Source organism: Juglans microcarpa x Juglans regia, chromosome 1D (genome assembly GCF_004785595.1).
Source record: "Juglans microcarpa x Juglans regia isolate MS1-56 chromosome 1D, Jm3101_v1.0, whole genome shotgun sequence".
Classification (NCBI taxonomy): Eukaryota; Viridiplantae; Streptophyta; class Magnoliopsida; order Fagales; family Juglandaceae; genus Juglans; species Juglans microcarpa x Juglans regia.
Genome location: NC_054594.1, coordinates 11,601,272 through 11,627,901, shown reverse-complemented (window position 1 = coordinate 11,627,901; position 26,630 = coordinate 11,601,272). Strand labels below are relative to the sequence as shown.

General features: G+C 36.1%; 1 protein-coding gene across 4 annotated transcripts; it reads left to right on the top strand.

Annotated features, from left to right (window-relative positions):
• The first annotated feature begins 4,320 nt into the window (after window positions 1–4,320).
• On the top strand, window positions 4,321–26,486 carry LOC121246432. 4 transcript variants are annotated; one of them, XM_041144611.1, is made up of 18 exons: window positions 4,321–4,843; window positions 5,167–7,878; window positions 9,763–10,213; window positions 11,803–12,031; window positions 12,894–13,058; window positions 13,280–13,552; window positions 13,675–13,920; window positions 16,471–16,866; window positions 16,965–17,921; window positions 18,210–18,371; window positions 18,558–18,614; window positions 21,348–21,776; window positions 22,486–22,709; window positions 24,396–24,526; window positions 25,135–25,401; window positions 25,522–25,700; window positions 25,815–26,086; window positions 26,171–26,486. In XM_041144611.1, the coding sequence occupies exons 1-17, from the start codon at window positions 4,477–4,479 to the stop codon at window positions 25,902–25,904; spliced, it is 7,335 nt and encodes a 2,444-aa protein (XP_041000545.1). In that variant the 5' UTR covers window positions 4,321–4,476; the 3' UTR covers window positions 25,905–26,086; window positions 26,171–26,486. The 4 variants fall into 4 exon arrangements, with proteins under 4 accessions (XP_041000545.1, XP_041000536.1, XP_041000530.1 ...); XM_041144602.1 differs by having other exon boundaries at window positions 16,965–18,371; window positions 25,815–26,077; XM_041144596.1 differs by having other exon boundaries at window positions 16,965–18,371.
• Window positions 26,487–26,630: the final 144 nt, after the last annotated feature.

Below are 26,630 nucleotides of genomic sequence, written 5' to 3'. Positions count from 1 at the left end.
TAATTAAAATATATAATTTAATTACTGTAAATATAGCTATTGTAAGTCAGCTCCAAGGTCAAGGCACTACAAGGGGTGTCTGCATAGAGAAAGTAAGGAAAGTGGGTAAAATTAAAATTGATATTCCTGATAATCACACCAGTGCCTCTAAAGATTCGGTAGCGTGACTTGCTTCTTATGTTGGTACGTTTACTTGCACTATGCACCAATGACTATATCCTCCTGGGCAAAATTTCCTAATATGTGAAAGACCACATAAAAATTGTTATCTGGTAATAAGCTACATCCCAAGAAACTAAGTATAATATGTTAATTTAAAGTTACTTTGTATTTATACAAATTGTTTATAATTTTTGAAGTGACGAGTTTAAATTTAATATTGGCCGATGAGAGGATCGATTAACGATTAAGGAACTGATGTCGAATGCATTCCTGAGGTACAAAGGTCGATGCTATGCACACTATCAGAAGTTCAGTGTTATAACAGAGGCACGTCAAAATTTATTCCAAACAATGCCACCAAATGAATGGGAGAAAATTTGTGATATGTTTGAAAATCCTGCTTATCAGGTAATTTTGCTGCTATCTTTTTTTAATAGTATATGATAGATGTATTAAACATATCGTTATAATATTTTTTCTTTTAGTAACGAAGTACTATGAACGAAGCAAATAGATAAAATTTAACGATATACTACCATATGGGTTCTCGATCTTTTTATCGTTTGTTTAAAAAAATGGTGAGTTATTCTAATCCCCGTTAAATATTAATATATAATACACTTTTCTTTTTTATTTAAGTTCTAATATAGATTTCCTTTTGCAGGAAGAAGGAAGTCCTGCTGATTATGATCTGACCAAATTGTATGCTAAAGCACATAAAAATCATGACGATGTTTGGACCAATTCCTAAGCAAAGGCAAATTATGTAAGTTTAAATTTCTTTAATTCCATTATCTAATAATATTTTTGTTACTTATACTAACTTTAATATTTTTGTTTTTGTATAACAGGATAATGTCTTTTAAGAAAACTGCTACAGATCCATCTGATGAATCATCTATCAACGATGCTCAGATCCTTTCTCAAGTTCTTGGATCACGTTCTAGATATTTGAGAGGTTTAGAATGTTGCGTGAAGCCATCCTCTACATCATTATCCTCTTCACGAGTCAGATTGAATGACGACAAGACTAAGAAATTGGAGGAAGCAATACTTGAGATAGAACGATTGAGATCCATGGAAAAAGAGTTGCTGACCTGATTAGATCAAGCAGCAGATTTTGAAGTAAAATTAGAAGCATGCAGAAGAGACTGGAGATGGAGGTACAAAAAGTGTTTGAACAGGTTCAGTCAATGATATCCCAAAACTATATACCACCCCCACAATCTTAAATTTTATTTTTTCTTTAATTGTTTTTCTATTATAATGTTCCAAAACATTTGAACAATTGTGATGTATGAATTACAATTTGTGTAATATTAATATGGTATTTTTAATTAAATTCTGTTTTGTATGATTAATACCATTCGAACGGTAAATTATTTATAAATCCATTCGAACAAAAAAAGACCCATTTGAACAAAAACAAACACATTCGAATGACAATTGAGAAATACAGTCCGTACGTCTGTCCGAACAATAAAATATTTGTTCAAACAAAATTAATATGCAAAACCCGATTCGAATGGACAAAGTTTTCAAAAATAAAATGTACGTTTGAACGGACAGAATTTATAATTGAACACAAGTCATTTGAAAAATTTATTAGTTTGAACGCATAAAATCAGTTCGAATACTTCATCAATTTGAATAGTGTCAAATATGATTATTAGCTCGAATCAAGATTTCTTATTATTTTAACGGAACGTGTCGGTTCGAATTGAAAGGATTCCATTCGAACGATTTTTTGAGATGAAATTGGTTCGTCTAAAAAAAAACCCGTTTGAATAGTTTCGACTGATTTAGCCTAATTTCGTCCCTAAAAATAAATTTTTGAGATATCTCTAAAATCCTTTTGAAACAGGCTTTTCGAGACAAAATAGAAATGAAATTTTTTCATCTCTAAAAATATTTTGGGACGAAAATTGAGTTTTTTAAGACAAAAACTTTTGTCTCAAAAAACCCAATCTTTTATAGTGTCTACAATACTAAATTATTCCTCCCATGGACAACATGCCTGGCCCAAAGAAAGAATTATCATAGTATAATAATACCTTCAACATGGCAGTAGTAAACTGAATTAAATCTCAGTATATAAAACATATTACATGAAATGATATAAAAAAGTCACAACAATATAAAAAGAAAAAGAAAAATTAAGACAACTAAAAAAATATGTTACATGAAACAAGCTGGTTCATGGCATATGCATTACTTCGCGTAAAATTAATAAATACTCAATTGCTACCTCATTTCATGGGACCACTTGTGTGAAGTAATAACATTTTCTATGTACGTACGTATAAGCAAACATTGATTATTGAACGTAAAAGTGAACATGGTTTTAGTGCAAACAGGCAACCCGAGAATCTAACAGCCAAAAGAACAGTTGCATTTAGATAGTAAGGTATTTTCAAGTATTTTGTGAATAATAAAAAAAAAAATAATAATAATAGAATATTGATTATTAATAAAAAATAGATAAAAAATAATAATAAAATAATAAATAGTAATGAAGTGCTCTAAAAATATACCTAAATTAGGCATTAATATCCACCCCACAACAATGTTACTAAAATCTTCAATTGACACGTCATGATGACAAAAATAAATTGAATAGAGATGATTCAATAGAACTTAGGCCAGCTAGTTGCAAGATAAACCTTGAAAATACAATATTGTCAAAAAAAAAAAAGAAAAAAAACCTTAACTCTTAACATATAAGAAAGAAATAACTGACCTGTTTGTTTTCGTAAATGAGATGAGATGAGTTAAGATTAAAGTTAAAAAGTTAAATAAAGTATTGTTAGAATATATTTTTTAATATTATTTTTATTTTAGAATTTGAAGAAATTGAATTGTTTATTTTATTTTGTATAGAAAGTTAAGAAAATTATAATAATTAGATGAGATGAGATGTTAAAATATAAAAGAAATTTACTGTCCATTTATGTGGTCAATAATATAGATACCAATTGATTCATTGGGAAGCTGAGGTAAAAGTAAAGAGTGAGAGGCAGAAGAAAAGCTATTAGTATCCCGTAATATGCCAAGCTATCGGGCAATGTATTTCCTCCTCGATAGACATGGGTAAAATAAGTTAAAAACATTTATTTTACTCAATAACATTTTTTGAGGTAATAAATATATAGAAAATAATTTAGATAAGTTTAGATTGTGTAAATTTGTACAATTTTTTAGAAAAGAGTAAGTATTTGTTTGGATACTAAGAATATATATTAAAAGCTTAGTGAATAGTTATAAAATGATCTGTGAATAGTAATAAAATAGTTTAAATTAAGTAGTTTTATTGAATTTTGAGAAATGAGAAAGAAAAATTTGAATACAAATATTATAAAGTTAAAAAGTTGTTTTAATATAATTTTTTAATATAATTTTTATTTTAAAAATTTTAAAAATTCGTATTATTTTTTTTGTTTTGTTTGAAATTTTAAAAAAGATTAGATAATGAGTAGATGAAAAAGTTAAAAATTTAAAATCGAAAAATGTTTTGTATTTGAGTGATATTTGGAAATGAAATATTGAGAATACCTGAGAATATCTGTGTTCTCAAACGAGTCCTAAGGCTAAACTTTGGTTGTTAAAATGATTGCAACTCATCTCAAATCAATAATTGATGGGATCTATTACTTTTTTAACTTTTAATAAAAAATTAAACTCATATCAATCTACTTTATATATTTAAATACATATCTCAACCTATTTACATTAAAAACATTTCAATAGGACTAATAAAATACTATTATTCATATATCAACTGAGATCATTTCAATATCCAAAGATAGACTTAGATCTCGTTTGTTTTCACAGATGAGTCGATATTAAAGTTAAAAGTTAAATAAAATATTATTAAAATATATATTTTTAATATTACTTTTGATTTGGAAATTAAAAAATTTGATGTTTATTTTATTTTGTGTAAAAATTTAAGAAATTTATAATGATTAGATGATATAAATTGAGAAAAATTATAAAAATAAACGAGACCTTACACTATATTTGATTAGTGAGAATATATAAGACTCTCAACTATTCACAAACTATTCTATTTTTTTAATACTATTAATTATTTTTTTATTCTTTTACTGTTATTTATACGTGATCTGAAATCAAGACTATCATCGGAGAGATCGTGGCATGAGCTTGTAAATTACTATCGGGGAAAGAAAATTCCGACGATCCAAACTCAAACATCCCTGATGAGTAGTCGTCACTACAGTGACTATAGTCGTAACTAACGTAAAATTTGCATTTGGATCATTTTCTTCCTCTTTCGATCATACCCGGAACCAAATGCCAGAGCCAATGGCCACCGTTGATCCCATCCCCCACCTCCCCCTTCCCCTCCTCCCATCCGATCCTATCCCTCCAGCTCCGACCCGCTCCTCTCCACCCGGATCCACCATCGATTTCCTCCCGGACTTCTCCTGCTACTCATGGATCGCCTACGCCGCCTCCTCTCTCCTAGTCATCTCCCACTTCCCCTCCCCTCTCTCTCCCGACGAAGTCCTCATTGGCCCAATCTTTCGCCAGGTCTTCGAGCTCTCCTCCGCCGTCACCGCTGTGTCTTGGTCCCCGGTGTCGCCATCGATGGGAGAGCTAGCCGCTGCAGTGGAGAACTGTGTCTGCCTCTTCCAGCATGACTCGGCGAGTTCCGCAGGTACGTTCAAGTTTTTTTTTTTTAATGTTTGGTTTCCGAGATAATTGAGCAAGGGAAAGGAATTGAAACGTGAAGTCTTGAGTTAGTTAACGTTATTTGATTACAGTTAGCGTGTTCATTTTGTACTAAAAATGACCCAACATCTCGAATTAATTATGATTTTCAGTTTCTAAAGTACGTGTATCTGATAAATTCTGAGTAAGATGGCACACGGATTTCCGAGAGATTGACTGTATTTTACTTTCTCTATTCTATTTTACTTTTTTCTTTTTTCTTTCTGACATTGGTATCTTAAATTACGAATTTGTTACTCATATATTCAGGTTCTTTTTGTTGGAGCCAGAATGCAGTGCTTGTACAATGTACAAAGGTGGAGGCAGTCGAATGGACGGGCTCTGGGGACGGGATAATAGCTGGTGGAATTGAGGTGGTTTTATGGAGAAACAACAGCAAGTCCTGGGAAATAGCTTGGAAGCTTAAAGCAGAGTGCCCCCAAACTCTGGTTTCTGCAACGTGGGCACTTGAGGGACCTTTCGCTACGGCAGCTTATCTTAGTGACCCTCAGATTGAAGGATCAATGGTTGATGCATTTAGCAACTGTGTGTTCGTATGTTGGAGTACTGGAAAATCTGATTACACAAAAGCTGAGCTACATCATCCTCTATCTGTGTCAACGATCCAGTGGAGGCCATTGACAGGAAGACAATTGAATAGAGATGGAAAACATTCACGGAGACAACTGCTGCTAACATGCTGTTTAGATGGAACAGCAAGGTTATGGTGTGAGATGGATAATGGAAGGGTCAGAAAAACTGGAAAGGACACCATCGATCGCAAAACCACCAGGCGATCTTTTTGTGTAGTTGCTGTAATTGAGATTAACCAGGCCCTGAATGGAACTCTGGGCATGGATGTATATGTGTTGTGGACCACAGAAATTTGGGGCCTTTCAAAAACTGGTGATGGAGTGGACCAAATATTGTCCGCTGAGGGATTGGAGCATGACAAGGCAGGCAGGTGTGAGTGGTTAGTTGGGTTTGGTCCAGAAAAGCTGGTTTATTTTTGGGCTATCCACTGCCTTGATGACATCTCCCCAATGCGGTTTCCCCGATTTACATTATGGAGGAGACAAGAATTGCAGGGCCTTGAAGAGGGAGAATGTCGTGGGACCAGTTTTTCAAATTCTAAAAACAGACTACTTCTTAATAAATTTGTTATGTTGAGGAACCGCTTGTCCGGTCCACCAATTATGTGTTCTTTGATTCATTTATTACCTAGTGATTCTTTAGTTTGGTCACTGTTACATACCGAGGCATCTAATAATATAGAGGATACTTCTCCTAGTAAATCCAGGACGGATAGCTATTTATCATGTTCTGCCAGTGGAATTCTGAACTTAGGTGGTCATGCCGGAAAGATCTTACAAGTTGCAGCACATCCTGATAGCTGTGAAGTTGAACTGGCTGCTTCTCTAGATTCTAACGGATTGCTTCTTTTTTGGTCACTTACCACCATTTCCAACAGCATTCTGGGTTGTCCGTCATTGCTTCCAACATGGAAGCTCTATGGAAAACTTGTGACTCAAGATTCATGTCCCAAATATACATGCTTGAGGTGGGCACCTTCAGTATTGAATGACGACCTGTTTCTTCTTATGGGACACATTGGAGGAATTGATTGCTTTATAGTTACAATCCACCACAACAAAGAAGAACATATAGAATGTCACTACTTATTCACTATACCTTTCACTGGCCATGGTCCATATGAGGATGGTCCCACAAATATCTTTTCAATTCCATTGTCCTCTACTTGTGATAAGACCTTCAAGTACAATAAATTTATGCTTTTGGGGATATGGATGAAAGGGTTTCGGGCTCTATCATGGGAAATGACCTTTCATTGTTCTGATCTATCCGCAAGCTACTGTGAATCTAATTTTGACACTAAAGATGGCACAGGAGGCAGCATGTGGATGTTTGAAGGTGCTTTTTCTGGTAAAAGATACCATCTTGGCGTAAATCCTTGCTCATCGCATTTACCAGATCCTCACTACCACGATCAGGTTACAAGTTTTGCTGTGGTCTGTCCAGGTAGTCTGACTTATAAACAACAAAAGCTGGATTCAACCAATGATATGTATGGCAGTTATCCTGCATATATCATGGCCACTGGCTGCTCTGATGGAAGTTTGAAACTGTGGAGAAGTAACACTGGTAAGCCCTCATCCCCTCACGTGCCATGGGAGCTTGTTGGTATGTTTGTTGCACATCAAGGGCCCATTAGTTCCATATGCTTGACTGATTGTGGTCAGAAGATTGCAACCGTCTGTGTGGAATATCATCTGAATACTGTCAGCACCCTTCATATATGGCACTCTGTACACCTTACATGTGCAGGGACTTTTATGTTAGAAGATACATTATTCCTTGACAAAGGCACCATTGCTTTAAATTGGTTAGCTTTAGGAAATGGTCAGTTATTACTTGGAGTATGCATGCAGAATGAGTTGCGAGTATATGCAACAAGGCGGTGTGGAAGTCACAATTTGTTGAGCTCTGAAAAATCTTCGAAAATGGACATTTGGGTTTGCATTGCATTCACTCACACTCTTCCTCCCATTCATGACTTTCACTGGGGACCCAAAGCGGCACCTGTGGTTATTCATGATAATTACTTCCGTGTATCTTGTCAATGGCTGTTCCATGTTCCTAAAGAACATAAGGCCAAGTGCCATCTGAATTATATTGTGGAAAGTTTCCCTCATTGTGATGGTCAAGCAAATGAGGACATTCTTTCTGCAGTTTTCACTGATTGTGACATTGGTAATTTCAAACAATCATGTGAGTCTCGGTCATCTGTAGAGATGCATAAGAATGATTTCCCTGCCAGCAGTTTGTTCATAGCAAGGGATCGATTGAAACGTGATTCAGGTTCAAAGATTGGTTTATGGAGCCTGCCAGAAGTAGTGGAGAGGTTTAGCGGATCCTTACCTAGTTATCACCCTGAAACTCTACTTATGAATATATTTTCAGGTATTATGAATTAGTAACTACTTGTTTGAACCTCTGATTTTAGTGCCATTGCATTGTTAAGATTCAGATTTACAAATATGAGTCACGGCTAAAAAGAGGGATAATTATTGTAAAGGTCCTGGGGTTTGTCCTGATTACAAACTTGGTCCCTGTGGTAAAAGAAGTTCAAAAACTTTATCACAAAGGTTAGTCCCACATTAAATTGATCCATCCATCCATTTACCATTAGATTTGTCAGGGACAATGTTGACACCAATTTTCCATGTTACATTTAATTAGATTTTGACACGTGTCATAGCTATATAGTGAGCGCTTTAAAAAAAATGTCACATAATCATAACTCATAAGACCAATTAAAAATAGAAAATAAATTTTAAAAAGTGAAAAAAACAAAGAAAGAAAGAGAGTTTGTGCTTGCAACCATCTTCTTGGTTGTCTTCCCCCCAGGGTGCACACAGCCACCCTAAGGGGGCCAGGAAATCCCCTCCACCCATGGGGTCGTTGCAAGCCACAGTCTTAAAAGAGAAGTTCTTGCTTATAGGTTTTTTAAGTTTTGGTTTTTTTATTATTTTTTAAAGTCTTTTTATTAGAAAATTGATTCTTCTTTTCTAGTTTTAGTTGAATTTATTATACTAGTTACTTTAAGTTTAGATATTTAATTTAAGTTTTTTCTAAGCTTTTGGTTTTTTCGTTTAGTATTTAAGTTCTAACTTTAGTTCAGTTTTCAGATATGCTTATTTCAATTTAAGTTCCTTTGGTTTTTGTTCATGCTTGAGTTTTTTCTTAAAATTTGATGTTCATGTTCATAAGTTTAATTTTTTCTTGTTTTTGTGATATTTGACTTTTTTATTTTTTAGTTATGACTATGCAGTTTTACCACATTTTCAAACCATATCAATCAGGACATGGATAATAGTTGCCAGGCTAGTGTTTTACATCATGAACCTAACAATATGTAGATGGAGGATCAATTTGCTATGCAGAGCTCACTCCAAGGGTCAACTTTTAAAATTTTATACCACGGACCATAATTATGCTGTTGTCTGATTTGGGTAATTATGCATGTCATTGGGTAGAAATATTCTAACTGTTTTGCCTCCGTTTTAAATATCTTGATTACCCTTAGTAGGTCTCGTATGACCATTTGGTATAGGAGAACCCAGTGACTGATATATTCTAAGCTCAAGTTATCTTTCATTGTGAACCCACAACTTACTCAGTTTCAAGCAAAAGAAAGTTTCTGCCTGTGTTTCAAACCTTCCTTGGATGTTCTTTGCTTGGATATGATGGAAACCCTTAATTTGAAATTTCTTTCATTGGTGGTATGTAAACCAATATATATTTTGAAGAAGAGGAAAACTAAAATGAGACTAAATTATGTTCTCCTTATAGAACTTAATAAAGTATGCTACAGATGCGGGTTTGTGAATGTCCTTCATATTAATGCTCTGTCCTAATAGAACTTATTTTGACTGACTCTCTACTTTTCCATTCTTTTATTCCTTATAATTATCTGTGGTCTTCTATTTCATTCGTATTAATATAATTACACTTATCAAAAAAAAAAAAAAAAAATTATCTGTGGTCTTATCCTTTTTCAACTGAATGATGTAACTAGTTTACCTTGCCAAGCAGTTATGTTGTTAGGAACTGGTGCATTATGATTGGCATGCTTCATAGGAACTTCATCTTGGTAATTTATATTGTTTTGTTGTGCATTCACATGCATGTTTTGTCCCTTTTTCTGCCCTTTCTTCTTTGGCGTCCCTTGTCAATTTAGTTTTGGAATTTCTAGGGCAATATTGCTTCTCTAGTTCAGAATTCTCCAGTTGGAAAGCTTTTCTTTGGATGTGTTAATTAAAATGGTCTTTATAATGTGTTTAGGGAATTGGAAACGTGCATATATGGCTGTGAGGCATCTTGTTGAATGTCTTACTTCTTATTATGCTACTAAGATGAAAAATACCTCCACAAAGACCTGCTGCATAATCCCAGAGATCCTTTTGTCTGATTATTTTGAAGGAAGTCTTTTCAGAAATTCGACTGATAAAGGATTTCAATGGGGTGGAGATTTGACCACAACATCATCTCAGTTTCAGAGCAGCATGTTCCAATTTGCTTCTGATTCTGAATCTTTTGCTTCCAATAATATCTCCCCTTCCTCTTCCAAAAAATCTGAACTTAGTGGTTTTGTTGAGACTCTTGAGAACTTGCATCAGCTAGCAGCTATACCTGACACAGAGAAGACTCAAATTGTTGCAATTACTGATCTTCTCGGTGAACTTAGTACTGCACAGACTTCTGCCTATGAAAGTCTTGATGAACCTGGGCGAAGGTACATCTGAATCTGAATCTGTATCTGATGAATTATGTGTTTTTCCATGGTGTTTACATGATGTTTTCTGATATCCGTTTCGCAAGATTTGCTTGCCAAAAGATTTTTTTATTTTTACTGGTCTCTGTTTTTTTTTAATGACAATTTTCGATAGAATGTCAAGAATCATTTACTAAATAACCATTGATTGTTACAGAGGATGCGCTTACAAATTTGTGTGCATAGAAACTATGGGCAGAGGATGCGCTTACAAATTTGTGTGCATAGAAACTATGGGCATACTAAGTAAAGTTCTCTAGATAGGGTTAAGGGCGACCTGTGATATCGATATTGGTCATGGAGAATTGGAAGAAATGATCGAATTTGTCAGAAATGTCAACAAAAAGAAAGTATATAAAAAAGAAGGAAAACATGTAGTGAATATTACTTTAAACGTGAAATTTTGTAATATGTAGTTGTTGCTGTAACATGAATTTTGAGCCCTCAAAAACTGTAACATGCCAGTCAAACATGGATGGTGGTTCAATACTGCTTGTTCACTTTACTAGACTTTACAAGGCTCAAGTCCATTAAATTCGAGTCATTTTGAAAAAAATGGAATTTCAAAAAATAGAAGTTCTTCACAGATAATAACAAGAGATATTTGTATTTTATATTTATTCGAAGATAATAGTATTAAATTTCTATTTTTTTGTAATTTGATGCCTCTATTGAGTTAATATATCTAGTAGTGCAGTATTAAATTATATTTGTTTGCTCTAAATTTATGCATTGTTAATAGCTGACTCTGTTTTCCCTATCTAAAGTGACACTAGCTTTGTTTTCATATTTTTTTCAAGCAAACTTGGTTTGTAAGCCCTTGTTCTTTTCCCCAATTGAGATTCGCCTCCTGTTTTTTTTTCCCCTTTTTAGGAATAGCACCTCGTGTTATGTCAAATTTTGAATCAAGCCCATCAGTTGGAAATTCCGTATACTCCACTTAATGGAAAACACATGGCAGTCTGAAACACTACCACGTAGAAGATACTATTTTCTTAATTAAATTTATATAAAAAAAAAAAAAATCTTAATAATTTATTTAAAAAAAAAAAAAAACTGGCGCAAAGGCCACTAGGTGCTCTGGCCACCACATGGCTTGTTTTGAGCACCCATGTAGTGACTAGATCTTTGCCTCCATGGGCCACCGGTGGGTGGCTGGAGTCAGCCACATGTTGGCCTGAGCTCAGCCACCACCTGGTGCCCCTTGCGCCATTGTTTTTCTTTTATTTTCTTCCATTGTTTATTTTTTAAAACAAATTATTTAAATTTTATTTTTATTTAATTTTTAATTACGAAAATAATATTACCACATGGCATTGCTTCAGACTGCCACATGTTTTTCTGTAAAGTTGAGTGGATGGAATTTCTAACAGAGGGACTTAATTCAAAATTTGTCATGGCATGATGGATTATTCCTCATAAAAAATAGCACCAAGGACGAATCTCAATCGGTACAAAACATAGGGAGGAGTGACCAAAATTTTCTTTTCTTAATGGAATCTTGATTTTCCTTTTCTCTTAATGTTAAATTCTTTTATATCCCCTTCCAGGTTTTGGGTGGCGTTGAGGTTTCAGCAATTACTTTTTTTCCGGATGATTGGTAGATCGGCATCTATGAAAGAGTTGATTGTTGACTCTAGGTTGATTGTATGGGCATACCACTCTGATTCCCAAGAAATTTTATTTGGTTCTTTTCTACCTAATGGACCAACTTGGCAAGAAATGCGGGCTATTGGAGTTGGATATTGGTTTACTAATACAACACAATTGCGTGCACGGGTAATAAATATTACCATTATTTTTGTTCCATCATACAAGGAAAATGTTTCCATTTTTAGATGGTGACAGAAAAATATTGTCCTTTTCACCTGAGCATTTTTTTCTAAATAATGTCTGATAAATCAGACCCTGAAGGTAGTAGGTAACATCATCGTTGGATAAAATTTCTAATTGCCAATTGTTTTTTCAAAATCCTTGTTGTTTTATTCTACCGCTCCAACATCAACAGTTCAATGAGCTCGAGCTTGTGTTGCTGGCATAAAAACATCCAACTCTTTTGGAGATAGAGGTAGAGCCATTCTATCATCTATTCTTGGAAACTAATGTGAACACCTCTTTGCTGATTGAATTAAAGTTAAAGTGAGTTGTATGGATGGATATTTAACGTCCAAGGATTCTTATGTCCAATTGTTGGTTAGTTTGGGGCTCTCTGAGCTATGTCAAACAGCTCGTTTTATTAGTCAGTACCAAGGTTGGATGCAGCAGCTATACAATGTTTGAATTCACAATAATCATGCTTGTTAAAATAGCTGATGATTTCTGATTCTGTCTTTTCGGTTTTGGGAGTCTATATATCTTGGTGACCAAGCCATCGATTCAAGGGATACAAGTTGATTTCACATCAGCTATGATCATAGGTGTTTACAACACAATTCTTAATTGTCTCTTACTATTTTGCATGCAGTATGTGGTATGTTTTTGTTTATGATAAATAGCAGTTACCTCCTCGCCTCTCTTTTGGACACGGTTCTTTATGAACCATATTAAAAGCACCTATATCCTTGTTGACAAGGTAGTGAGATGAGTTCTAGTCAGTATCTTTACTCTTTAAACAATTTTAATGAAGGTTTTTTTACTGTAGATGGAGAAACTGGCAAGATCACAATATCTTAAAAACAAAGATCCCAAGGATTGTGCTCTGTTATATATAGCATTGAATAGACTTAAAGTGTTGGCTGGTCTTTTTAAAATCAGCAAGGACGAAAAGGACAAGCCTTTGGTGGCTTTTCTTGCACGGAATTTTCAGGTATTCTCTTGAGTTATATCAGGTTAAATTGTTGATTTATTTCTGTTGGAAGCTTAGATAAAACAATTACTGAGGCTCTTTCTCCAATGTCTTTCTCAGAAGAAGTCAATTAAACCTCGCTTCTTTCTCATATTTCTTGTTTGTGTTATTTGGGGACAATTTAGATGAACTATAAAACTGGTTAATTCATGAATATGCATTTGCATTAATTACTGCTACAGGAGGAAAAAAACAAGGCAGCTGCTTTGAAGAATGCTTATGTTTTAATGGGGAGACATCAGCTAGAGCTGGCCATTGCTTTCTTTCTGCTTGGGGGTGATACTTATTCAGCTCTCAATGTTTGTTCAAAGAACCTTGGGGATGAACAGCTTGCAATAGTAATTTCTCAGCTTGTTGAGGAGCGTGGTGGACCATTACAGCATCATCTAATAACAAAGTTTTTGCTTCCATCAACCATTGAGAAAGGCGACTACTGGCTAGCAAGCCATCTGGAGGTTTGAAGGATAGAAATACTTTCTTATTTTGTTTCAAAAGGATATTCTTATGAATAGCCATATGTACGAATTCTCCCTGCCTTTGATGATAGCATAATTTACAAGGACTTCTTGATTTGCAGTGGGAAATGGGGAATTACTTGCAATCATTTTTTCACATGCTTGGTTTCCAGATCAATACCATAGCTGAAAAGTCTGCGTTTTCGTCCAAGCATGTTGCTTTCTTGGAACCAAATATTGGTCTTTATTGCCAAATGCTAGCCTCCAAAAATAGCTTGAGGAATGCAGTGGGGGAGCAAAATACTGCAGTTCTTAGTAGGTGGTCAACTTTGATGACAGCTACTGCCTTAAAAAGATGTGGGCTTCCTGTAAGTTCATTTTTCAGTTCATGGTATTGTAATAGGGGTTTATGCTGGATGAGTATATAGCATCTTGGTAATGGTTTAGTATATGAATTACATTTTGATACTACCCCTAGGGGTTGGCTAAAGTGGTAAGTGCCTAATCTTGGTAGTATGCTCCCACTAAATCAAAGGTTCGAACCCTTGGGTGCAAACAATTTCTACGGACCACATCCATATGTGGAAAAGCCGATTATTTAACCAGGTTAAAGACATGTAGCGTTTTGCACAGTCGCCAGGATTCCTCGTCATAAAAATAAATAAATAAATTATGTTCAGATACATTGTAATTGTTATAACTTTATAGTTTAAATCTATTCACAAGTTCTTCACTTTTTCTGCATGATTTTCAACCTATGTCTGTTGATGAAAGGTTAGGATACCAAATTGCTTGTCTATTGTTGCACACTCATTTCTGTTGTCCTTATTATTACCATTCATGTGTAGTGATTATCATTTTTATGCTATCACAAACAAATCGCTTGATATGCTTAAGCTGTTACACTTTAATGAAACAATTCATAATGGTCGAGAGTAATGCATACACCTTTATTTGTCAATTTTTTTCTAAGATGACTTTTTTAAAATGCAAAATGCTTTACCGCAAAGAGTGTACAATGGAAACACCTAATTAGAAAGAGTAAAAAGGTCACAATTGTCTGAAAAACACAAGCTGGAAGGACTTAAGTAGACTGCTATCCAAATGATAGACATATGTAATGAAGAATTCCGTCTTCCTCGTTCTTCGGACAATTCTCGAAGCTGTGATCATTCCTCTTCCTCCAAATACACCATAATAGGCAAATTTTTCTTGATAAGTAAAACTTTATTGATAGAAAAAGGCATAGTCCTAGTACACAGGAAATATACACCTATCAACCACTAGTGAGGGATACAACAAATTATGAAAACTATCCCCATTACACACAATGACAGAATCCCAAGAAAAGAGAGTGTCCAAAAGAATCTCTTCAACTCTTCCAAGGAATGCTGCCGTTCTTTGAAGCACCTAGCATTTCTATTCTTCCACATAGCAGCGATGTGAACATTGCCCCTAAGGCCTTTCCAACCTTAAAAATATCCATTACCCTTCTAGGCATAACCCATGCCACACCAGTTCGGTTGAAGATATCATCCCATAAAAACCTGGCCGCCTCAATGTAACAATAGATGATCCACAGTTTCCCCCTTTTTCTTACATTAGTAACACTAATCCATAATGATAAGACCCGTTTCCTCAGATTGTCAAATTGGAGTCATTTTCCACAAATTTCCATTGGTAGGCTGTCAAGCTGACCATTCCAACAAAGAAGATCAGCCACCTTTTGAGGCATGACCCAACTCAACCCGAAAAGGCTAAAGGCAGTAGGACTAGCAGCCTCACAATGTAGTAGCTAGTGGTCCACTGTTTCTCCATCCCTTGTACACATGCAGCACCAATCAAGATCATCGCTTTGATTTTTTCTCCAACTCACTTCCTCCACGAGACTAGTCTTTTCCAATTCTCTAATGGTTGTATTTTTCTTTGCCTTCTCCTCGACAGCTAGGCCCTCTCTTCTTCAATAGACGCTTGGCTCCTTCAAGAGGAACATTTGCTTATCTCCCCACATCTCCAAAAGTTTCCTTGTTCAATGTTCTTAGATTGGCTTTCAGTGCCTTCAGTTTACACTCAAAACACAACTCGAGCCTTGAAAGCAACAAGAATTCTACCCCCTCCACCCTTTCCACAAATCCTTTTGAGAGTAGCCACATATTTTCAAAATTGAAATATTCACTACCTCAGCCTGTGATCGCAGTCCAACAAAATAGGAAAACTATCAAAGCAATCATGAGATTTTTCGCTAGGATACATCAAGAAATAACGCTTCCTACTCTGGTGAGATAAGAAATGTGTCTATTCTAGACCAACTAAGATTCTTCGAATAGTAGATCATGTCTTCTACAATTAGGGTTGGTCCCCCCATCCATGAGAAGATCAATAAGATTGTGCTCAATTATAAAGTAGAACTCCTCCATTTAGGGCTGGAAACTAGTTGCAAACTTTTCGCTGGGGAACCTAGTAACTAGACCAGCGAACTCATCCCAGAACATCCTTCTATCATTGTCAGAATCAGGCCCATAGAACCCAACAAATACCATACAGACTGATCTATTTGGGGGAGAGAAAGGTGCAGTTCTTTGAAATCAAATCGTTTATCAAGCATTTTATTCTCATGCATACCTTTATATGATGAACTTTGTAAGAATAGCTCCCTATTCTTAAAAATGAATCCTCCAAATAACCCTAATTTACCTTGGATGGCTTTCAGAGCTAAGATGTCCATTTAGAGCTTTAAACACCTGCTGAATGCTGCAATAAGGTTGACATATTTATTATTTACCAAACCCCGATCTCGAAACTTTGAAATTCTTATGACTTCTAATGTTTTTATGGTCACCTACTTCAGGCCCTGTCTTTGTGTCGTGTCATCATGTTTCTGATACAAAATAGTGACTTGCTTCTCAAATTCATTGTAGCTTGAGGCTTTGGAGTGTCTTTCATCTTCCATGAGTGTCATTGGGAGTAGAGATGATGGGAGGTGGTCAGATGATGTCAGAAGTTTTGAAATTCTAAACGGGATTCTAAAGCCTTCTCCACAAGATTCCTCTAACTGGCTTTCAGGTGATGCAGCTTTTCAACTGGAGTCCCATGATAAATTAGATTTGGCACTTCCATACTTCTCAAAATTGCTGATAGAGCATCCAAGTTGGCCAGGCAACATTGTAGAATCTGTTGGAGCTAGTGCATGCTCAAAGGAGTATGAGATTCATGAATATGAGGAATTACTTGAAAACTTCCGACATAAGTTCTATAAAGGGCTCTCACAGTTTGACCAGAGGTTTTCCTTGGCTCCTGCCCATGTAGTCAGCATGGTATGTAGTTTGTAAAATATGATGTGTTAACATCTTGTTAATACGTTAGCAGATGCTTTCTATCAGCTGATTTATTTTTGTTTGATCCCTTTCAACAGATGTTATTCTCACTATGTAATCATGGGCTCTTATTTATGGGATACGATATATTGGATGGTTCTGCTTCTCAAGATCAGTCACAAGATAAGCGCTATAATGTTGACAGTTTCATACTATATCCTCTTCTGCGTATGCCACTGTTGAAGGCTACTAATGAAATTTCCCTTTTATTTTCACGGTTTATTACTGCCTGCAGTATAACCTGCCCTCAAACCAAGTTGCGTAATATTGACAATGACATGTCTGCTAACAATAAATCCAAGTGGTTAGATACATGGGGGTACTTCTTTCAAGGCCTTATGCCATCATTGTGGAGTTTAAGAGCTGCTTTGCGATTTATTTCCAGCCCCATCACTAAAGATCTCATGATGGAACCCCTTATCATTCTTGATTTATTTGAATTTTATGTACATTTTGCATCTGCTTGGCTTCAAAAAAACTCAAAAGTTCTCCTTCTGATGGTGCAACCTCTCTTGATCACGTTAACCAACGGGCATGCTCCATATGAAGTTGATGTTAAAAATATGAAGAAACTCCTTCCCCAGATTGAAGAGTTAGTAGCTCATAATCTATCAATGGATGACCGAGGAGAAGGCTTTCAAGCTTCAAATTGTGTGCAAAATAAACTTGCTAGGGATATGATGCATTCAATGCCAGAAGAAGAAAGATGGCAAATTATCGGCACTTGTTTGTGGCAACACATGTTCAGCTTCGTGAAACAGAAATTCGAGAAACTTGACGATAAATGTTTGCCTGGTGTTTCCATCAGAAAACTTTCTTCCCGTGCATCTTATTACACAAATTTGGAATATGATGGCAACAGTATAACAGAAGAGATCAGGTTGGTCTCGTTGAGCTTGGCAGAGTTATTGAAGACCACACTTACACATCTTTCTTCTTATCATGTTAAACAACTTGCATCATTTATACAACAGAAAGTAAAGAATGGACTGCAGGTAATGACTCTTCTATGGTTAAAAGAATCTAGTCAACTTCAACCCAGAGACCTCTGTGAGGGTACTGTAAGTATTGAGATCATGAAAAGCAAAGATGAATCATCAATTTCTGAACTACTATGGGATATCTGTGCCGATTCTAAAATAATATATCAAGGCTTTGAACATGGAAAAGTAAATTTGCCACATAGTTTTGATCAGAAACTCTCTAAAGCATGGAGTGATAAATATATTGGTCTGGAAGTACATGAAAGAGAGGGATCTAATACATATGATGGCATGCTTCGGAATAGTTCTGCCAGTAATGAATCGGAATCACCTGCTGGGGGTCTGATTCATGGTGGCCCTGCTTTTCCAAGTTCCTGGCAAAAAGATGCAACTCTTACAAAGGAGGTTATAAGTTTCAAAAACCCTAAAGAAGTGTATAAGAGAAGTGGGGAGCTTTTGGAGGTAATATTTCTTTCTTAACTTCTGCATATTTTTATTTATTAATTTATTGTCTTTTATTCATGGTACTGCTTGCTGTAGTAAAATATATTGGTATCGACTCATCTGTAGATGTCATGTAGGTTATGAAAATCATCTTGGTAGATCCTCAATTCCATTGTGCAGTGACTTAACCTTATTCTTGAGCAGGCATTGTGTGTCAACTCTATTGATCAAAGGCAAGCTGCGCTTGCAAGCAATCGGAAGGTTAGACTCTGCCTGCAAACCCTAGCTTCTGTTTTGAAGTTTTCAATTTAGTGGGACTTTGGTGAAAACTCCTTTTGTTGTGGGTAGACTAAAGGTAGGAAGCAGTCCAGATTTGTTTTGGATCATGGAACTGCCAATTGACCATTGTTCTACCAAAAATGAAGTTGAAAATATGCTTCTCAAGGGAAATGTTGCATTTGAATTTGCATGATTTGTTTGAACTTTTCAAATGTAGAAAGTAGATAAATTCTCAGAATCTGCAACCTCTTATAATCTACATCCTTGCCAAATGCAACTCTTTGCAAAAGGAACAATTCGTGGATGGCTTGGCTGTGGGTTCAAACTAGTCTTTTCAGTCATATACGGTAAATATTATTTTAGATCCTTTCTTCAAACGGAATGAACAGAGATTGAATCAAACCGATTCCCCAAATGCTTTTTTGAATATTCCTCAATGCCCCGGCTATTTACAAAACATGAATAATCATCTGCGTCCGGAAGATATTGAAGAATTTCTTGGGAATCCTACAAGATCAATGCTATCTTTTTTCTTTGACAGATGGTTAGAACTTCATCTGTGATTGAATCCTACTGAGAGGTCCATTAAAGATCATAAATTGTTGAAGAAAAAACAAGATGTTTCCTGTTATTCAAAATCGTGGTGTACCCCCCCCCCCCCCCCCTTGGGGGCCGTTCTGGTCATGAACTAGATGAAATAAATCAATAAATGGATTTTTGTTCAAGAATAAATTTTGATATTAATAAATCAAAATTTATTAATATCAATAGGCGTAACCAAGTACACTGGGTGTATACAAGAGAGAACACCAAGCTCATAATTGAGTACCCCTAATGACCAGTATACACCAAGCCCGATTGGGACAAAACGCTCCTCCCCCGCAGCAAAGCAATTGTAACTACCCCAACCCATTATCTTGAATATATTAACTATTTCTTTCTTTTCCATGTGTTATAATGTAACACCCCAATGGAAGGCCTAAACCACATGGCCTATACTCCAAAAGGATTAGTCAATGATATAACTGGAGCTCCATTTGAACCTTATAAAGAGCAAAAACTTCTCATTTCTAAGCAATGTGGGATCTCATACACCACCTACCATTATCCTTATCGTATGGAGTATCACAATCTACCTCCTTTAAATTCCTGACGCCCTCATCGGGCCAATCCGTCGAAGGTGGCACAGCTTAAGTCCCACATTTCTGGTTGGGATAGGCTCTAATACCATTTGTAACACCACTTCCCATAGGTCTGGAGAGTTACGTACATTCATAACATAATGCCGTGTAAAGAGATTCGAAGTTATGAAAATACCTCATTTATTGAATCATCTACTAACTTAACATAATAGTCTTTCATAGCATAAAGCTGAAACATAATGAAAAGGCATAACTAGTTCTATGTGGTGATCACTTATTCAAATATTTTAATCATAAACTAAATCCTTGTGGAAATAACACTTATTCCAGTCTAAGTCTCCAAAACTAATCTACTTCTGGCCTTCCAGCTCTGTGTCCACGTGATCAACATTTGAGACATTAAAACATAAAAAGAAACAAATGAATTGAAGACTCATTAATAGCATATCATAATGTAACTTAATTTAGCTTTAGCAAAAACTTTAGTGTTTCGTAACATATGCAGAAGTAACAAAATCATGGAATTTCATGTAGCATGGTGCATGAGTGACTAACCCTATGTATTTCCTATTAATCATACATGAATTGTTCATCTTGTCTTTCACTTATTTAGTGGCCATTATTACCTGAGAGCATTGATCCAATTTTCATTGACAGTACATACATACTATATGGGATCTCACATTGCTTAGAAAGGAGAAGTTCTTACTCTTTATAAGGTTCCAATGGAGCTCCAGTTGTATCATTGATTAGTCATTTTGGAATATAGGTCATGTGATTTAAGTCTTCCATTGGGACATTACAAATGGTATCAGAGCCTATTCCAACCAGAAATGTGGGACTTGAGCCGTGCCACCTACAACGGACAGGTCCGACTAAGACGTTGGGAATTTAAGGAGGGAGATTGTGATACCCCCATATGATAAGTATAAGGGTAGGTGGTGTATGGGATCCCATATTGCTTGGAAAAGAGAAGTTCTTGCTCTTTATAAGGTTCCAATTGTATTATTGACTATTCCTTTTAGAGTATACGTCATGTGGTTTGGGCCTTCTATTGTGGTGTTACACATAACCTGGATGCGAGTCACAAAAATTTTTGTTCCTTTTCATTTATCCCCCCCCCCCCCCCCCCCAAAAAAAAAAACATTTTGCTTACTAGCTGCCATCGAAGTAGCATCATTGAATCTTGATGCTGTTATTTTAATTTAGCAATAATACTCAGCTCAATGCTGCGTGTTTCTTAATTATCATTGACTGTGCATGATGGGGATGCAAAAATTACATGGGAGAACAAAATTGTAAAATTTCTCCCGTTTCTGGTGGGATTGTTTTATACATTAGTAATTGTTTTTATTCAATGTACTTATAAAAATAACAACTTCCATCTAAAGAGTCTAGGGGGGAGTGTTTGCCAGCTTGCTTTATGCTGCAATAAAGCTTTGAAGAGTAGGACATTAGTTGTTTGTCGTTAATTTGTCCGGCTTGATTATATTTTAGCCTTTTTATCTATATCTTATGCCCAACCTGGAATGACATGCAAAACATGTACTAATGTCAAATTGTATCAATTCAGGGCATACTGTTCTTTAATTGGGAAGATAGTTCGACTTTCAGTGATCAGTCAGACTATATCTGGTCAATCGCTGATTGGCCACAGAATGGGTGGGCTGGTTCTGAATCGACCCCAGTTCCGACACGTGTCTCTCCTGGTGTTGGTCTGGGGAGCAAAAGAGGTGCACACCTTGGGTTGGGTGGAGCAACTGTTGGTGTGGGCTCTCTGGTTAGGCCCGGCAGGGACTTGACTGGTGGTGGAGCATTTGGGATACCGGGTTATGCCGGTATGGGAGCCTCTGGCTTAGGTTGGGAGATTCAACAAGACTTTGAGGAGTTTGTTGATGCACCGCCTACTGTTGAAAATATAAGCACAAGGGCTTTCTCAGGTCACCCCTCTAGGCCATTCTTCTTGGTGGGTTCTAGCAATACACACATTTACTTGTGGGAGGTAAGAACTTTCATATCATATGGTAACACATGCAATAGTTCATTGGTAATGCATTAGTCTTTCTTTGGGTATTGTTCTTGCAATATTCTTGTAGATTTTGTGGAGCAAATGGGAATTCTTATAAGGTTTTCTACTCATCAGAAAGAAATGTATTTTCAAGTGTTTTTTTGATAAAATACAATCCAAAATGTTGCCTATTCTTTATGAAATAATCATTTCCTTGATTGCGCTGTTGGCCATAACGGGAAGGGTTTGGTTGATTGCAGCTTAGGCATGGTTTCAACCATGTTTCAAATTCACATAGTAAAGTACCACCATCATCTCGAGGTGCATTAGTATTTGAGCTTCTTGTATTATTGATTTGTCTCTCACCAGACAGACAAACAAAATGAGTTTAGGGAAAATAACTTTTGCATGTTGAAGGTTACCTGTTATGTTGCACCAGTGACCAGTCTATTCTACTCCTTTTTTTTCTTCTGATTCTAGATTCTCAGAAATCACCACCAAAAGCTCCAGGAGAGAGCTATAAAAGAGTAAAGGAAAAGAAATACAATGCATGGACATTAAATGTTTAAATAATATGTTGAAATGTTGAAATGCATGGACATTAAAAGTTTAAATAATGCTTAAGTGAGGGTTGTGAATTGTTTATTGTTCATTGTGACTTTTAGTGCATAAGCATAAGGATGATATGGGTTAATAAGTGCAGTTTGGTAAAGACAAAGCTACCGCAACTTATGGAGTGCTGCCTGCTGCAAATGTCCCTCCGCCTTATGCTCTTGCATCAATATCAGCTTTGCAGTTTGACTACTTTGGACACAGATTTGCTACTGCAGCCTTGGATGGAACTGTATGCACATGGCAGCTGGAGGTTGGAGGAAGGAGTAACATTTGTCCAACAGAATCATCTCTCTGCTTCAATAAACATGCATCGTATGTATTCTATTCCTGTTGGTTTTACAGGGCAGTTCCACTCACCCTTCTTTTCATCTTAGCCATGCTTGGGAAGTCGATGGAAGATTGGGGAATTAATTAGAACGTTATTTTGACTTGGTCAAGCATACTAGCATCACTTCTCCAGATTTGAGTGAAGTAATTTCCTCCATATTATCATGCAAGTTTGTTCCCTGTAGCATGGCCGTTTTCTCCACATTTGACTCATTATACATTGGCTTTCTTTCTTCTTTTTTCATGTATTTCAAGTGATAAAGGCCTTGGTCTTGGTGGTATGCTCCCTTCAGGTCTAAGGTTCGAATCCTCTTGGGTGCAAATAATTTCTAAGGGTCATCGGGCTGGGGGAAACTTTTTTCTTGAATTACCCGAGGTGCACTTGCGGGAAACTCCTTGTTGAGGGTCTGTGCACCCCCGGGATTAGTCAAGACTTTGTTCTCAAAGTCTCGGACACCTGGTTCCAATAAAAAAAACGTATTTCATTTTTATCACTTCTCCAGATTTTAGTGAAGTAATATCCTCTATGTTGCATGGAAGTCTGTTCCCTGTACAGTGGCCATTTTCTCCCCATTTGTCTCATTTTACGTTGGCTTTCTTTTTCTATTTCATTTTTTGTGAGTGAAAACCGGGAACAATTATATAAATTACTTGGCTAAAAGTTCAGGGTGTTGTTTCTTCTTGCTTATTCAGGATTTCTAAGTGTTAGAATTAATCCTCACAATAGTGGTATTTGTTTGATTTGGTCTAGTGTCGGGTAACAAAATCTATAGTTGAAATGATATGTGTGTGTGTGTGTGTGTGTGTGTGGTACTATAAATCTTATGACACACTCTACAAGAACATTCCCATGGAAGAATATATGGAAGACTAAGGTCCCCCTAAAAGCTTCTATTTTTGTATGGACAACTTCGTTAGGGAAGATTCTCACCTTAGATAGTCTAAGGAAACGCCGCTTCATTGTATTGGATTGGTGCTACATGTGTAAAAAAAGTGGTGATTCTCTGGATTCTCTATTATCACATTGTGATGTAGCCATGAGTTTATGAAACGATATATTCGCGAGAGTGGGACTCATTTGGGTAAGAGTCGTGCTACACAGAAGCCTCACACCCTGCACACTACTTAAAAACATGTGATTTTAGTCTTCTATCCTCATATTTCATGAAACATATTTCATAAAATATGAGGGTAAAATGATACAATCACATATTTTTAAGTGGTGTGCAGGAGTGTGGGGCTTGCGTTTAGAATTTTTCTTTGGGTAATGCCAAGAGGGTTGTTGAATTTTTGGCTAGTTGGCAAGGAATCAGGGGTAATTCTCAAATTGCAGCTATGTGAAAGATGATACTGACCTGTCTATGGTGGTGCATATGGATGGAGAGGAATGCTCGGAGCTTTGAGGACCGTGAACAAACAATGGATGAGCTTAAAACTTTTTTTCTGCACACTTTATTCCATTGGTCGATTGTAATAGATTTTAATGGCATGAACGTACATGATTTTCTTGTATCTTTAGACAATCATGCCTAGGTGTGGCTCTTGTATATGTCCCGTGTACTTGGCTTCGCCTATTATCAATAAATACTTATTTACTGATAAAAAAAAAAGTGTGTGTGGGTGTGTATCTTTGTGCTTTTAATTGATACTAAATCTTAAGTACTTTTGTAGGGATGTTACTTATGTTTCTGGCGGATCAGTCATTGCTGCAGCTGGAAATAGCTCCAATGGTGTTAATGTGGTTATATGGGATACATTGGCTCCACCTTCAACCTCTCGAGCTTCCATTATATGTCATGAAGGTTTTCCTCTAAGTTTGAAACTGCACATGGTGAAACTGGTTGCATGTTACCATCTTTATCTGCCCAATTCTATTGATTTGTAGTGGAATGTATAGGTACATTTGAAATAGAAAATAAATAAAAACTAGTTACATTATTATACCATATTCCCACAAGTTTTTCTGGTGGTGACATAAGTATTCCAAAAAATATTGACTTGTGAAAGTTGCCCGAAGGTGATGTGAATTATGATGACAACTATTAACAATGTAAGATATAAATTAAAGTTACCTAATCAGAAATTGATCATGAATCTGGTAATTACCTCACTCCCTCAAATGAATTGTTTCTATCCTCCATATAAAGTAAGGTTTAGGTTTTCGATTCTTAGATTGCTATTGTTTTGGTCTAGATTCTTGGCAGCATCATTTGTGGAAGTTCATTAAAAAAAAAAAAAACTTCTAAATGCATCATATCTGGAACATTCACAAACCCATTACCCTTCAATCTTCTTTAGGTGCTCTGGCCATACTTTTTGGTTTGTAGATTGCTATTCAGCTGTCATTAAATTAGTTAACAATATGCATTTTTAGCAGTCAAGTTGTTTATTCATTCCCTTTGTTGTGAAGGTGGAGCCCGCTCTCTTGCTGTGTTTGATAATGATATAGGAAGTGGTTCCATTTCTCCTCTTATTGTGACTGGCGGCAAAGGTGGGGATGTTGGACTCCATGACTTCCGGTACATTGCTACTGGTAAGAGTAAGCGGAACAGGCAGGCTGATAATGGTGAAAGCATCAGCTCATCTTCAAGTTCTGAGATGCAGAGAGGGATTACTAAAAATGTTGGGGACCAGAATCGAAATGGGATGCTTTGGTATATACCAAAGGCTCACTCAGGTACAGCTTTGTTGTTTTAAATGTAACAAAGGCTCACTCAGGTAAAGCTTTGTTCTTTTAAATGTCATCTATTATGCATGATTATTTGATCTAATTTTATTTAAATCAAATGGTCTGAAGGGAGTATCACCAAAATATGTACCATCCCAAATACTAGTTTGTTCTTGACGGGAAGCAAAGATGGAGATGTTAAACTTTGGGATGCCAAAAGGGCGAATTTAGTTTATCACTGGTCAAAATTGCATGAAAGACATACCTTTCTGCAACCAAGCTCTCGAGGCTTTGGTGGCATTGTTCGGGTAATCTTTTATCACACAAATTTGCTAACATAACATAGAATCTGGCTTTGTTCTCAAAAGAAATTTCTTTAGTTGTATACCTGTACTAAAGAAAAATTCATTCATATGGAACAGGCTGCTGTAACAGACATACAAGTTTTTTCACATGGTTTTCTTACATGCGGTGGAGATGGCATTGTAAAGCTGGTAGAGCTCAAACAGTAGCAACATGGGACCTGGTGAGTTTTAAGCGACAGATACACCTGTGCTCATGGAACCGTCGTTGCGGAATGAAATCGATAAGTTTTGAATTCCACCGCAATGGCGAGCCAGGGAAGGTTGGCATGACATTCCATGTTGCTCAATCTGGTTGCCTATTGTCAACATATCTTTACATGGTCAGCAATGTATGTCTCTTACAATTCATGTTTTAAAATACTACCCATGAGAGCCTGGAATGCAGCTGACTTTTGTGTAGTTTCTTCCATCAGGAATTTTTTGCATTGCTAAAAGCAAGAAATGAAGTCACTGTAGCAGTTGTTGTAAATTACGCAAAAAAGACAAAGCTAAAGGATTGTAATATTGAATTGACTGTGATGAAAAAAGATAACCTATCAGGTTTCCTTGCTGGAATCAGGGCTTTTGTGGAGTATTTTCTGCATGTCATTGCTCTTCATGTTCTGTCACCAAGCTAAGCAGCAACATCGGGAGTTCCCAAATTTTGTATCTATTTTCCTTCTACGTGGTTATTGCGTGCATATGTGTGAAGAAACATAACAAAATTACCTCCTCTGCTGTTCAAATCTATCTGCTTCTTTATTACTCTGACTAAAATGTACATAATTCTCTGAAAAGCAGTGGTTCACTTACCAATATCCATTGCTTTCTTCTCCTTTAGTTGCCACTTACTATTTATTGATCATTGTAGCTGACAAAGAAAGAAATAATTGC

Excerpts from the sequence above, each read along its gene's own strand:
- LOC121246432 (XM_041144602.1), top strand. The coding sequence starts at position 4,477 with ATGCCAGAGCCAATGGCCACCGTTGATCCCATCCCCCACCTCCCCCTT. Across the intron at positions 12,032-12,893 it reads CAACACAATTGCGTGCACGG|ATGGAGAAACTGGCAAGATC; the intron begins GTAATAAATATT and ends TTTTTACTGTAG. Across the intron at positions 24,527-25,134 it reads TTCCATTATATGTCATGAAG|GTGGAGCCCGCTCTCTTGCT; the intron begins GTTTTCCTCTAA and ends TTTGTTGTGAAG.